This window comes from Myxocyprinus asiaticus, chromosome 3 (assembly GCF_019703515.2).
Source record: "Myxocyprinus asiaticus isolate MX2 ecotype Aquarium Trade chromosome 3, UBuf_Myxa_2, whole genome shotgun sequence".
Taxonomy (NCBI): domain Eukaryota; kingdom Metazoa; phylum Chordata; class Actinopteri; order Cypriniformes; family Catostomidae; genus Myxocyprinus; species Myxocyprinus asiaticus.
The window spans coordinates 27716367-27732241 of record NC_059346.1 but is presented as its reverse complement, the minus strand read 5'-3'; the positions used below and the strand labels follow the sequence as shown (position 1 = coordinate 27732241).

Sequence of the window (15875 nt, the reverse complement as noted above, 5' to 3'; positions counted from 1 at the left end):
CACAGGTGTAGTACATCACATTAACTATGGACATGTTACTAACTTGTGACAACCAGAAAGTGTCCAAATATTGAGTTTCCATTTTGAACATAAGATCTATTTTTTTATGATTTAAAAGCTCACAAACAGCTTTTTGTGAAATGTTCTGCTTGAAAGTGTGAGAGTATGCAAGTATGAGTGTGTGCAAAAGTCTTTTGGATGAAGCGTGCCTTGCTGTACTAAACTGTACTAACCTCTTAGTGGGCGGCTGGAGTAGTGGAGCTCAAACAGACATGAAAAGGTTTTGGAGGACAATTATTTTGCTTTACCTCTCCTCCACTTTCTAACTGTTTTCTTCTCTCTCTCTCTCTTTCTCTCTCTCTTTATAGACAATTCAAAGTCAGGGAAGAAAGGAAGAATCAATTATTGTTCAAGAAGGCTATCCATTCAATATTAAGTTTAAAATGTGTACATTGACACCTAATTTCCCCACGAGTAGTACACAGTTTATTTTTGGCTGTGCAAGTCCTCTGATGTTTGCCAGTCCCACCAGAATCTAAAAAGTATTCTTACTTACGGAATACAGAGTGAGTAGGAGTGGTAAGGGTGTGGTGCAGTCCATTCTTAGGAGTGTACAGGACAGTATGCCTTTGAGTTTATTAATGTCATCACTCCCAGGAACAACTGGACCAAATGCAGGGGCAGTCCATATTTGGTGCTGGTCTATATGGTGAATATATATTTGGTAAATATACGTGCCCCCCCCAGCCAGACCACAGTACCAGCCTAGCTAAATTGCTATATATTACCAAAATGTTATATCTGTTTTATCCTGCTTAACAGACACAATATGCAATTCTCTTACAGCATACAATGAATACATTAGTAAATTACTTTAAAAACAGATAAACTAACTAAATGAAACTATTTTCTTTGAGCAGTGGCATATCCTGGCATAGGAGTTACAGGAAATTTTCCTCCTTCCGCATTAATAACCAATATTTACTGAGGTACTCTTTCAAGCCAATCATCTTTCAGTATCACGTTAGTACATCTTCAAGCCTGGTTGTGTTTAAGGCGATAGGTATGAAGAAAGTGACATTAAGCCAAATATCAATGAAACTCAAATTCGTGAATGATCTCAAAAGTAAAAGACTAAAGGAAATATATTCTGTTCAACGAAGGAACGGAAGATGGAGTTGCTCTTCACATGGCGAGTTGATGTTGCTAGAATGAGACCCTCCATTCATGTATAAATTGGTCAAGCTGTAGATGGCACTGTGTGGTTGATTTTATCTATTCTGCTTGCAATATTGAGTTTTTGGTTGGTGAACAGAAATATTCAAATGCATCGTTAATTATAAAGACTATTTTAAGATATCAGAAAGAGCTCATCTGTATGTAAGCATAATAAGCAAAAAAAAAAAAAAAAAAGATATTATAAAACCTGCAATCTTCTATCAAAACAAGAAATCAATATTTACATATCAGCCTCCACTGGATAATTCCCTCATGGACCGGTACTAGTGTATATCTCTGTATCTTTCTAAAAAAATATGTTGCTTAATTTAGTTTTACTATTTTGAATATTTGGAGTGTTTTAGGGTCATGCGTGTTGTTTTGTCCTTCAGACAGTAACGATAGAGCACAACCACTCATTTTAGTTGTGTCACCATACATTAAAGCCCCGTTAACATTGTCACTTTGTCGCTGGATGTTGTTAATGGCTGTTCCTACTGCTGTCGCTCTAAGGTTCTTGGTCGGCTGCACAACTGGCCATATAGATTTAAAAAACCTGATCACAGATGAGATACATTGCTTGTAAAACAACAATATCATTCTTATTTCACAAGGAATCATTTGTTTTGCCTCTAAAAATTAACATTCTACAGGGGAGAGGGTTTTTATATAAACTGCAGCAGTGCTCAATGCATCATATCATGAACAAAATAAATGATCAATCAAACTTACTCAGAATGCTGACAATTTCTGGTTGTCCATGCATCATTGTTTTATTATACATATGTATATGGTTACAGACAAATGATACAGAACAGTGAAATCGATGACAACATTCACCTCTCCACTGTCTTGTATGCAATCGACTCCAGTCTCTCACAGGAAACGGATGACAAGAACTTCACCGTCTTCACTCCTATTAATTGCGCTGCACGATTCTATTCTGCATTGGCATAAAGTTAAACTTTCCTCAACTTTGTTGCATCTCTTGACACGTCCACATCCTGTCGCCAATGGCCTCTGTCGCCGGAAGTCGCCAGCTCTCATTTTTAATAAATGGTCTCCTGTCGCTTTTTGGCTGTGAGTCGCTAACCGTGTCAACAGGGTTTTAGGGTAAAGTGAATGTGTGCCCCCACCCTCTGCCACCTGCCCAAATTTCAAATGCTCCCTTATGTAATTCATCTGACACTGTTAGGGACTGACAGCCTCAGTCACCATTCACTTTCATGATATTAAAAAATAATGCAATAAAACTGACTGGTGACTGAGGCTGTCGGTCCCTAACATTTTGCATAAAAACTTATTTTGTGTTCCACAAAAGAATGAAAGTGATACAGTTTTGGAAAAACCAAGGGTAAGTAAATCTCTAATTTTCCCCACCCATGTTTTCCAGAGTTCTTTGACAACTTGAAATTCTTTTGAAGAGATTTTCTATGTTGTGTAGACTGCATGATCGACTCACAGGTAGGCTATACAACAATGCAACCTGTTCAACAGACTGTACGTCTCTTCCACACATCCTCGTTTTCATTCACATCAAATTAAATATGGCATCTAAGGTCCATGCTAGGTCTTTGACTTTCTAGGCCTTACTGGGGCCTTTCACACAATCACTGATCTAATGGCTTTGCAGCCACCACGATTTTATTCTCCATCTCCATATGTTTCTTTCCAACTCCCTTACTTGCCATTGCCTATTTATAGAGTGGGATGTTTGTTTCCGTCACGTATCTACTTCATATGTGAACCAAAACAACTCCACTCCTCCTCTCCAAAACCAGCCATGTAGCTCCTTCCTCTCACACCTAAACACATGCACTCACACACGTATATTCCTAAAACTTCAAATAGGCCGCATTCAAACAACCTCCTGTGGCCCTTAGCTAGCCTCCCAGAAAGCCTTTTCATTTCACAGATGCATGGAGGACAGAAAAAGGAGGGGAAAATGAAGCTTTGGAGGAGGAGGAGGGGAGGGACCGAAAGGGGAGTAGGAAGAGGTGGTGTTAGGCAGCATTGTAATGATGGAGAGCAACTCGATACTCTTGCATGCTGAATATTCCCCTAGAGGGCTTTTTCCATTACCCGAGCACAGCAGAATGGTGGAGTCGTTTAGTTTAGCCCAAGCTGCCTACGCTCTCTCTCAAGCTTCCCCCTCCCTTTCTCTCACCCTATCTGTTCCCCTACTGCCCCTCCCCTCTCTCTTTCTCTCTCTTGCGCTCTCTCCCCGCTCTGTGTTTTTCCATAGGCACATTGTGCAAATGTAACCTTTCTGTTAGCCCCTCCCCTCCAGGAAGTTAGCTGGCCCCTCTGCTGCCAGGAAATATGAAAAACGGGCAGGATGCCCATTTAATCTCCAAACAGAGAGCAGGGGGGAGAGAGAAAAAAAAACCCGGCAAAGCAGAGTTGAGTCGGAGAAGGAAATGTTACAGTTTGACTCACCAGAAGGGAGGGGGAGAGAGGACAGTTTTACTTTAGAGACTCTGATTAACTAGATAACTCAAATACCAAATCAGAAGAAACAGATTTGGGATTAAATTGCCTATTCTCATGTGTCTATAAAACACATGTGAACACACACACAAACACAAGCCTTGCCACACCCTAAAGAGTCATTCATTCAATTAAGCATGTCACACCCTAAACGAAAGCTGATATTGTTCCTTGGTGTGGTGAAGCCCAGTTAACTTTCAACGAGCAGGCTCTTAAAATTGCACCATTGCACTTTTTGTGAAAAGCAGAGTCAATCTTATGTAACATCCCACGTCATTCTCTTCCTGGTAAACAAGAGCTGCGCTGCTCCGGAGCTGAAGAGGTTTTCAGAACACATGTTAGTGCTAACTCTAACAGAGACTGCTATAGTACACAACTATCATGTTGTTCTTTATTACTCCATATTTTACAAGGGCACCTTTAGGTGCCAATTCATGGAAGATAAAGGAACAATGTGATGGGTTGAACTGAAATTCCATTTCAAGGCATGTGTTGCTCAGGTTCCTCTGTTTAATGAGAGATAAAAAAATAATCTTGACCTCTGTTTTCAGATGAAACAATCAACTTGAGTAGTTCCAAACAATTTACAAGGAATTTGTAAAGTTCTGAAGGATTGAAGCATTGGCCTTTGCTTTTAATTTTCATTTATACACATATTAAAGTGATAGTTCACCCTCAAAAAATGTAAATTCTATCATAATTTAATCACCCTCATGTTGTTCCAAACCTGTATTACTTTCTTCCATGGAACACCAAATGAGATGTTATGCAGAATGTTAGCCTCAGTCACCATTCACTTTCATTGAATGGAAAAAAGACAATAGTCTCCTCTTGTGTTCCACAGAAGATAGTAAGTCATACAAAATGATTTGAGGGTGAGTAAACAATGACAGAATTTTCATTTTTGGTTGAACTATCCCTTTAATCAAGGTTTAATGGAACCGCCTGTTCCCAAAAAGGAGGAATTAGCTATTTATGCAGTGAGTTTTTCTCTGCTGCTAAATGGGAATAGTTCAGGTTTTCCAACAACAAAGTGAGACAGTGAATGCGTTACTGATTCACTTGGTGATAAAAGCATGAGTAGGCTCCAGAGTCCTGCTGAGGCAGATGAGGTTGACTCACCTCCGCTCTCTGCCCTATCTCATCTGTGATTTCCAGTCAGTGAACTCAGCCCCTTGTACTTTTTATGGGCCAAATAGTCCACTTCATCTCTTCCTGTGCTAGCAGCATCGAAAACTTTGCAAGGGCTGGGTTAGTAATACAGGGAAGTGCCCTGACAAACAGTGCCACCTGATGGCTAATGGTCGCTACTACATTGATAGTTAAAAGATAGTCGATAGTAAGTACAGCACCACCACAGGCTAATTGCTACAACTGCACTATTGACATTTTGCCTAAACCTCTACTTCATATTACAACACATCCTCAGTGGTATTAAACTCAGTTGTAGCATTTGGTTTTATAGGGCTAACGTCAGTACAGTTTGGTGTTTCACAGACTGAGGTAGACCAAAATATTTGTATTTTCAAAACGCTCAGGCAAAATGGATGGAAAGCAAGTTTTAATGAAATCTAAGTCTGTTTACATATCACTGCTGTGGACTTATTAATGAAACAAGTGAGCTAAAAAATGAAAGTTGGATATGATTTCTGTGCCATATTCATATCCTATTCATGACCATTTCCTGGAAGTACTTCCTTCCTGTTGGTTGCTGTGCAATAGAGGGAAATGGTGGGTGGAGGAGAGAACTCATGGAAGGAGATTACTGTTTTCCTGGCTCACATTTTCAGAATTCATTTCTATTGTGGAAGAAGAGAGAGGTTAATTTCAGAACAATAGGTGACATGAAGCAGAAAAGCTGAGCAAAATATGACTGCCATGTCAGCACAGCATCCAGATCAGACCTATATATTGGATTATATGCAGCACTGGACATGGCTATGTCAATATATGTAGGATGCTTTCACATATTTCTGTACCAGTCATGATGGTTATTGTAGTTTCTGTTTATTCAGAAACACCCTGACCTTTCCTTTGTATTGTGCAGAAGGATTCAAGCACATATCCAATATATTTAAACTTGATTTAACTTTCTTAAACCTCAATGGTTCACAGCACAGAACAAAATCACATCTTGACTGGCAAATTGATTTTGCTTTTGATATATTTGCACTATGAATGGCTGCTATTCCGGTATTGTAGAAAAACCCTGTCTTTCATTGAATTCTGGAGGTCATTTCTCTCACAGAATAGAGTGAAGAGCTACTATTCCCTATAGATCACCAGTCATCTCAACTGTAGAGAAGGATTAATGCCATTTCTCTCATAAAACAGAAAGGTAATTTCTCTAGCAGAGGTGCCCATGAGCCATTTGTTTTATAGAGCTGGATGTCTTAAAGTTGTTAATCTTTATTCTTAGTTAGCCATGAGTTAAGCCCCCCTCTCTAGAACTCTTGTTATTGTACTACTAAATTGGAATTTAGGGCTCTAATGGACTTTAAACCACACACAAACACACTCATACAAAGACGGCTAAACCAGAGCCAGGTGCTATGAGGTAGGTTCCAGGAAGGGGTCTTTTTTCCATTTGGAAGAGCAAGTGGGGGATCCCCTTTTGCCAGTGTTATAGTGTAAACATTCCTTTTCACCTCACCATCTCGCTCTCTCCATGACCCTAAAACACCCTCCCTGCCACATCTCACATCCACACAGTCCTAGTGAAGACCCTTATCTTACTCCCTGAAGCCAAGCTATATAGCTACCCCCGCACTGCAGCGCCCTGACAGGCACATGAAAAGGTGGGGGCTTGGAGACACCCCGACTGGGGTGCGGCGGGGGTTCAAAGGGAGGAGGAGAAGAGAGAGGAGGAGGAGGTTGAGGGGGTTCCATTTAAATTCCTGCTTTGTTCCCGTGTTCCCCCACCAACCCCCTTCACTATTCCCGTTTCATCATTTTCTCCTCCTGGAGTTCCCTTTCCCAACCTGAGAAACAGAACAGAAACAGGCAAGTTGTGGAGTAGTATGGAAGAGTGAGAGAGGGAGGGCTGCGGGTTAATTGAGAGGTTACTACTTCCTGTTTGACTCCAAAATATAACCTCTGTGGTGTTTCTTCACGGATTCACCCTGCAAATGGTGATACAGTTTTGAGGCCACAATTAGGACCACCTATATTGGAAGGGTCCCTCATAATGACAGTATTGTTTTACAAGCACTTTAAAAGTTCAATTTCAGTCAGACTAAAACAACAAAAGTCTTTTTAAAATGTCATCTGCAGTAAATGCTTTAGTCATACTGAAATCATACCAGTCTGATTTTTGCCAAGTCTGACTAACTAATGCAATTGTAGCTCGGCTTCATCCAGCATGTATACATATTAATCACACCTCAATAGAGCGCAGCAGTGCCCACCCACATTTTCAGCCATCTTGGATCCAAAAGTATATTTCCCATTTAGTTTTTTCATAGGGCTTTCATAAAATTCTTTATAAAAACATTCTAAGCCATGAACCAAACCTACCAGCTCCAAGGTAAATCACAACATTACAGACTTTAATTTGAAGCAAAAAAGGATTTGAATATTGGACAACAGGACTGTGTACTTAAAGGTGCTGAAAGCGATTTTAGGGTGCTTTCACACTGGTACTTTTGGTGCCCACCTGGGTTTGAATGACGTCAAAGTTCTGTTAGTTTGGATGGTGTGAACGCTGTTTTCCAAACTCAGGTGCGCTCCTGTGAACCACACTTGAGTCTGCTTGAAAAGGTGGTCTGGGGTATGGATCATGTGAACTCTGGTACGTTCGCTGCTAATATGAATGCAATCGTACCAAATCACTGAAGTGAACCACTCGTGATAATGTATATTTCACGTCTGTACAGGCTCTCCATTACAATTATTATGGTATAATGCATTTCTCATACCTGCTTGTTTTTAAATAAATGACCATCAGAGAGCGGCTCACATTCTTCACATCACTTGCAACGCATCCGCGGGCTCGCGGCAGACAAACAATACCATTTATCCCATCGTTGCACATTCAATGCATCCATGGCAGACAAACAAACGCAAGTGTTTTGTGATTGGATTTACCACCAAAACATTACAAAGAGACTAACTTAATACTTCCATTAACACAGTGAAGCTGACTTCTTGAGTTGTTCCCTAGTTACAGTGGTAAACAGCTGTTACTTGTACTTATGGTGATGATGCAATCACACTGCGTTTTCAGACCCAAATAATATGATGTGAACAGAGACCAGCAAGGGCAGGGGGAGGACACAAACTCGGGTTTGATCCAAACAATTAAACCAAGTGTGAAAGTACCATTAGCCTATCTAGAACTTTCACAAGAATGAGCCATTGAATTAGACACGCCCCCTCTTTCCAAAACACCACCCTACAAGATTGTGTTGAGACTGTCTCCGAACAGTAGAGCAGCAGTGCTTCTTCTCACAGTTGCCAAACACAACAGTAGCAAAATAGCGCCCTCAGTTGAAAATGTTATGAATCTGAATATGACATTAACCTGAATGATCTGCTTCAACAGCTACACCATGAGAAAGTACAAAATAATTGACTGGCAGAATGCACACCAAAGTCTTCTGATTGGCTGACCAAACAATGTGGCCCGCAGTCACCTTTTTGTTTGCTGTTTACACAGACTAGTGCTGTCACAGAGACTGGTGAGATATCTAAGGACAATTATTTTAGTGATACCTTTCAGGGAGAAGGAACATTTTCTGCATACCATTCCATAAAAACAAAATAAAAAATAAAAATAATAATATAAAAAAATAATCTACAACACCTTTAACGTCTTTATTAAAGGAATGAACTACAATACCTCAAAATATTATGAATGACATATTTAAACTAGAAACAATGGATAAATATAAAACTATTGATTTAAAGATTATTAATATATAAATATAAATAATATATATATATATATATATATTATATATATATAAATAAATATATTTAAAGTTTATTGCAAAATATTCAGATATAAACACATACTGTAAGTAGATTGAGAGTGTAGCAAGAACGAATTATTGCATCATTCACAGTTTATCATGGAAGTGGGCGGTCGCTGCAGTGCTCTGTTGGCACGCTTTGCTTACCACAATTCTCTGATCCCTTCAGGATCATTGGTTGTGTAGTTCTTCACCAGGCATTTCACTACTGAACATGATTTTTAAAATATGAAGTTGACCATCATACCATCGATTAACCACCTTAAAGCTCACAGTAGTTAGGTCAAGTAATTTTGATTTGTATAGCACTTTTCACAACACATCATTTTAAAGCAGCTTTACAGAAAATTATGCTTTAACAGAAAAATAAGCTGTAATATCTGTAATGTCTTATAGTCAGAATTGTGTGGTTTGATAAAAAACTTGATTGTAAATTGTGCTTTAAAATAAATAATTAAATAAATAACATTTTTATTTAGACCCCCAGTGAGCAAGCTAAAGGCGACTGTGGCAAGGTACACAAAACTCCATAAGATGTTGGTTAATGGAGAAGAATAACCTTGGGAGAAACCAGGCTCACTGTGGGGGCCAGTTCCCCTCTGGCTAAACAGCATGAATATAATGTCAATATTAGTCATTTATGTGTAGTACAAGTCAAGGTTTAAAATGAGTAAACTAAGTGTTAGGGGCCAATGTTTAAACAAAAAGATCTGTAAGATTAATGACTAAAGTCTTTGAAGTCCATCCTGAATTAACTGCGGAAGTGCACATGGATGCATTGTCCTTTGTTATTTGGCTGATGAAGGCTTTAGTTGGAAATTAATTTATTATCTATGTATTCCAGTTTAAGAGTGTAGTCCATCCTTTGACCAAGGTTATCCAGAAAGAGATCAGTGAGGTGCATTGCAGTTTGAATGGAAGCTTGTGGCAGTTCATTTCCAGTGAAGTCCATCTTAAGTCCAAGTATCCCATGTCTTACGGTTAGAGCTGGCATCAGTTAGGTAGGTTTGTCTTAAAGGTTTATAAATTAGCTTAAAATAATCAATGGTCCTACGGACAAAATGAATGAAATTTTTACTTCTGAAACCAGACTGTTGCACTCTATTGGCCTCGGTATACAAATGTATACTTGGACAGACAGAAGACTGTAGGTCGACTACACAAAAACCCGCTGTAGCTGAGCATGTAAATGTAGTGAATGAAAGACCCATTTCTTAAAGGCAAGAACATAAGTAGAAGTTGGGTTGAATGAGTTGTGTAGTAAACTTTCCTTTCATTTGCAGAACCTCAGTCTGAACCCTGACTAGCTTGAACAGACTATTATTTTCCCAGAACATAGTGGGTTTGCTAGCCAGATGGCAGCAGCAGAATAAATGAGCCAACTTGCACAACATCATTGCCAAGCACAAAATCTCCACTCTGAATCACTTCAATGTTTATGTTAGATTGTTTTTTGTTGTCCAGTTGTAATTTAAGCATGAGTCTTTGACACTTCAATTAATGACCCAATTAGAAGCCAAGTCTTTATCAAGCTGCCTTTCTAATGTGTGTTGAGATGAGATGACAATGCATTCTGGGAACTTGAGTCAGCGACTCTACTTTGACCTGTAGTTTTGAAGTAATTTTCATAGTGAATGCCTTAAGAATGTTGGTTCAGTGTTCTCTCCACATGCTAATTCTCATGTGACTGAAGGAAGGGATTTGAATCATGTGGGGGCTTCTCTCTGTTCCATTAAAAGAAAGTGAAAGAGAGAACCAATATTTAATAAAGGTCCAAAACAACAGCACAATACCACAGAACTGTCCTTAAAGGGAAAGTTTACTCAAAAATGAAAATTCTCTCATTATTTATTCACCCTCATGCCATCCCAGATGTGTATGACTTTCTTTTTTTAGCGGAACACAAAGATTTCTAGAGGAATATTTCAGCTCTGTAGGCCCATGCAATGCAAGTGAATGGTGATCAGACATTTGATAGGTGTGGGTGAGAAACAGATTAAAGTTTATGCAATTTTTTTACTCTAAATCTCCACTTTCACTTTTAGATGTGAAAGTGAAACTAAACAGGCACCATATGTGGCTTTTAGATGTAAAATGAAAGTGGAGATTTAGAGTAAAAAAAGGACTTACGTTTTGATCTGTTTCTCACCCACGCCTATTCTATCGCTTCTGAAGATATAGATTTAACCACTGGAGCCATATGGATTACTTTTATGTTTCCTTTATGTGATTTTTGGAGCTTCAAAGGTCTAGTCACCATTAACTAGCATTGTATGGACCTTTAGAGTGGAGATATTCTTCTAAAAATCTTTGTTTTTGTTCTGCTGAAGAAAAAGACACATCTGGGATGGCATGAGGGTGAGTAAATGATGAGAGAATTTTCACTTTTGGGTGAACTATCCCTTTAAATGTTGTTTATATGATATTTAGACTCTATTCATTAAGTTCCATGTTAACAGATCTTCTAACTAGAAATGTTATGCACAGCTCAAAATGTTTTGTATAGCATATGTACAACTGAAAGGTAAGGTCTGCTTCTGCAGAAATGCAATTTAATGAAATATTGTAAAACAGTGTAGCATAAAATGACTGATTTGTTATGTGCCATACGAAACAAACACTAAATGATTTCAACTAAGGAGACACAACGAAATTACATTCTCTGCAGTTCGTGTACCAAGGCAAACTCTAAATAATATATATATATATATATATATATATATATATATATATATATATATATATATTTTTTTTTTTTTTTTTTTTTTGTGGAAATGAGTGAAGCTTGATGCATCCTCTTTGTTTTAACCTGTTAGTTTCAATGGAAAGAAATGTTTTACAAGACAGGTCAGTAGCCATTTTTGCAACGGTTTCATTTCAGATGTCCACTTTGGTATATCGCGGCCCCGTTTTGCAGCTGGCCCACCGGGAAAAGTCCCGGTTCTCCCGGTGGCTAGTCCACCTCTGGTTCACACAACTACACTGAATCCATAATAGGTGTAAATATCAAATTGTTGCTTATTCAGTTAGTACATGAATAATTCCTAAATATAATAAGCAGGTAGTAGCAGTGAATGGCTTCTATAGTGAAATGACCTAAACATCCAAAAAAATCATGCAATATAATTATTTTTATTTTTAGAAAAACCTAAATCTTGGCCATGTTTTCACATTTGTGTACAAGATCTGACACAGATCTGCCACATTGGCATCACACATGGGCTGCAAAAACAGTGTGTTTCAGCTTGTTGTGTTAAGTAAGCATTGCTATCTGAATTCATAATTCTTTGTGTGTAAATGTGTTTATTTTCTGTTTCAGGGTTATGGTGTAACCATTATAGCACATTCCTCCTTTCTTTTTCCCCCTCACTGCACCAATTACATCTGCATTTATCCCCAAGCGCACGTCTCTCTCTCTCTCTCTCTCTCTCTCTCTCTCTCTCGCTCAAATTATAACTAGTGTGTGCAGCTGACTGCAGAATTGATGCAGCTGAGAGAGAAGAGGCGAAGACGAGAAATAAAAAAGAAAGAGTCACTCGTGGATGAGAAAAGTACATTGAAAGTGAAAGATGGTAGGCAGTGGCATAGGAAAGAAAACAGAATTAAAGAGTGATAGGTAGGAAAAGAGAGAGAAAAAGTTAAGGAATAAAGAGAGAGAGAGAGAGAGAGAGAGAGAGAGAAATGGATAGAAGTTTAACCAATCAGGGAGCCACTAACGAGATAGAGGAAGAACTGATGAAAAAGAACCGCCACCATAAAACATGAATAAATGTACTGAACGACAAAAGGTGTATGTTGAAAGAGAAAGACAGGGAACGAACGAGAGAGGGGAACAAATAAAAAAAAAAAAAAAAAAAAAAAAAAAAAAAGAGTAAGAATCAGCAGAAGTGGGTTTTGCAGTCCCAAAGCGTCAGACGAGGTGGAGGAGGGAGAGAAGGAGGTTGGGGATGGGAAGGCAAGATCAATAACTAATTTCAGTGCCGAGCCTCAGTCAGACTGTTTTCCAATAAGCCCTGGACATAACGAGTTAGCTTGAATAGCTGCGCTGCTGCTATTGCTGCTCTCTCTATCTCTCTCCTTCCTTCATCCCCTCTCTCTACCCGCCTCTTTTCTCTCAGGGCCCTGGTGCTTGCATTGGCTGGATCGATCCTCTACACACACACAAACAAACACACACACACTCTCAGACATACAAGTATAAGTTATACTATATAAACAGATGCCAAGACAGGTCACTACCATTGCTGTCTGCAAGCTCTACGTACAGAAAGTGTGTGTTCGTGCATGTATGTTTGTTTCTAAATTACATTATGAATATTGCCATTATGACTTGAGTCATATCCTATTGAGCTGACACTGTCTACTGCCTATAAAAGGTGTACGGATAAGCAAAATTCTGATTAAATTGAAAAGTCCCAGTAAACACCTGGTGTTAAGATCTGTCTTGGTTGATCTGATTACAAGATATCATGTAATTATTTAAAGTCGGGAATTTTTCCTGTTTCTTGAAAGCCCGAGCGAGTTATGTATATCTGTATCCAACAGAATCCACCTCTAACAAACTTCATCAGCGAACAGATCAGCTGAATGTAAACAAGTTCACTGAAACCGAGTTAAGATACAAACAGACATTTTTAAGACTTATTTGTTGTGATCATCGAAGTGTTTGTTCAGAGTTACTTTAAGTTTTTAGCAAAAAGTGCCTTGCTCTCGCGTTCACTTGAATAAGAGCGCTCTCTCTCCCTCATGCGCAGCGCCTCAGGGAGACACGCAAAGCAAAGTTGGTTCAAATTAAATTGATACTCTTGGTTTAAATGGCAAACGAACACGTATTTATGTCTACAGAGAGAACTTCAATATGAAAACAAGCAAATTCCAGGCATTTTAGGGCGATTAGAAATCCCAGTCGGACTCCCTTTCAGGGATAAGGACATGTTGTCACCCTAAACAAGTAGATATTACAGCTTTTCCTAATTACATTACAACTTGTGGACAGTTTTCTCGCTTCCTTTGGTGATTGTTGTGCTGCACTGATAGACTGAACACCGAGGCAGGTGAATGCTCTGACATCTCAATAGGCGTATATCTTCTGCCTCGTAACGAATATGATCCATAATGAGCAAATTAAACATTAAACATGATTGTCACTAGAGGGCGAAATGCAACTGTCATATCTGCAGGTCAGAGACGGTGAAACGGGGGCTTTTTCGCCTGTCAGTCATTGATGTTCTATTACAGTTTAGGCATACCAAGATGGCCAAGATGGCCGCTTGAACACTTCCGTTGGCTTCAACTCCTGCAGACAGTTTACCGTTGCATCAGCAATCTAGTATATTTTATATATATATATATATATATATATATATATCAGTGGTTCTCACTCAAAACCGATCGTATTGCTTCAGAAGACATGCATTAAACCACATGAGTCGTATGGACTACCTATTTGCTGCCTTTATGTCCTTTTTGGAGCTTGAACATTTTGGACCCCATTGACTTTATGGACAAACAGACATCATATATACTGTATATAAAACAATTTTGTGTTCGGCAGAAGAAAAAAAAAGTCAAACGAGTCCGAGACGGCATGAGGGTGAGTTAATGTTAAGAGAATCATCCTTTTTTAAATATTCCTTTAATACCAGGTGTTAACAGGGCCATTTAGACTGATTTTAGACAGTCTGCATGCGCAGAAACTTCGCTAATGGTAACACGCATATCAAAAGCGCTCCTCGTTTAAACCATTTAACCTAGTCTCGACTAATGCACACTGACTGTGATGCTAGCAGCTAAGTTAAAAGGCTAGTATTGTAATTAGAAAATTCTAGCATATATCTTTAATTAGCTGGAACTATCACCAATTTTCAGTGGTTAATTCAACAGCCTGTATATGGCATCCTTCTCAACTCTGTCTGCCTTACTGAATGAAACTAACATCATGGGATTGTCTTGTAGACAAAAAATACTTGCATTGGTGCCTCAGATGCAAATAAAATACAATAAATAACAACAAGAGTATTGCTTCTGTAGACTTTGACACTTACATATTAATTTAAAGTTCAAGTAAAGACTTAAACACATTTCATTAAATTATTTTAAAATTATTTAACATTTTTGTTTTGCCATTTTTACAGCTTAGCTAGCGAGCTAACATGAGAAGCTGCTTGCATGCACTGAGAGAACGTCAGGGTGCAGCAGCCAGCATGTGTGATTTTACTGTTATGGCAACCAGAAACATTGCAAGCTTAAATGCAGAAAGAAATTATAGAATATATCTGGAAATCAACTTGCAATGGCAAAGAAACAGTGTTCCTTCTCTGCAATGTCATTCTATTACCACAAACGATACAAGAGATGGTAGCTGCCGTAAAGGATACTTAATAAGTCTTTCTTACTTTAAGTTATTGAGCCTAACAGCTGAATCCAGGACATATTTAAATCTTTTAGTGAATTTTCAGGACACTGGGATACACCTCATTTCCCGGGGACATCTCATCACCCTGTACATATTGGGGCTTATTCATAGGCTACTCTTCAACATGGCAAAGTTAGTCAGTCTTGCAGACTTTCCTGAAACAGATCATATAAAAGATTGCTAAAGAAAGAGAAGAACAGAAACAGGGAGGGTGTTCTACTAACAAGACACCTACCACTCATGTAATGAATGCCAAGCAATGCCAAAATTGGGACCAATATTGATTGTACAGTTGAACCTTTATTCCTTTGGTTCTTGAGGTTCATTTTCTAAAATATTTGAAAATTTGGGTGAAAATGAAGAGCATACATATCTCTAAATTTAGAGTGTCCTCCATGTCATTAATTCTTTCTAAATACAGTTTGGCCCTCCCACCACTAGATGGTGATCCTCTACACCAGTGGTTCCCAAACTTTTTACAGTGGCATACCCCTTCAAACATTCAACATCCTTTCGCATACCCCCTCTCTAACGCATAGATAAAATTCTCATTTGAAGGTCAAGGTCATTTGAAAATATGTCTGTTTAACACAATTATCTTTGTACAACTACTCCCTTATATTAAACATGTTATATTTTTACATGTTTCATACACATTACATTAATCATATACATACTGAATAAATGGCTTACCGATTGAGATGGGTATGCTATGTATAATATAACTGCATAACTTTAAAACTCCCCCCTCATCGCATCGCGGTATGCAAGATTAGATT

General features: G+C 38.6%; 1 protein-coding gene across 1 annotated transcript in view; it reads right to left on the bottom strand.

The window, feature by feature from the left end:
* Positions 1-5285: 5285 nt before the first annotated feature.
* ndor1 (NADPH dependent diflavin oxidoreductase 1) overlaps positions 5286-15875 on the bottom strand; it is a 59454-nt gene continuing 48864 nt past the window's right edge. Inside the window, exon 15 of the mRNA XM_051664791.1 lies at positions 5286-5507. Within this exon, the coding sequence (XP_051520751.1) occupies positions 5495-5507 (13 nt within the window). The 3' untranslated portion in view covers positions 5286-5494. The remainder of the gene's footprint in view (positions 5508-15875) is intronic.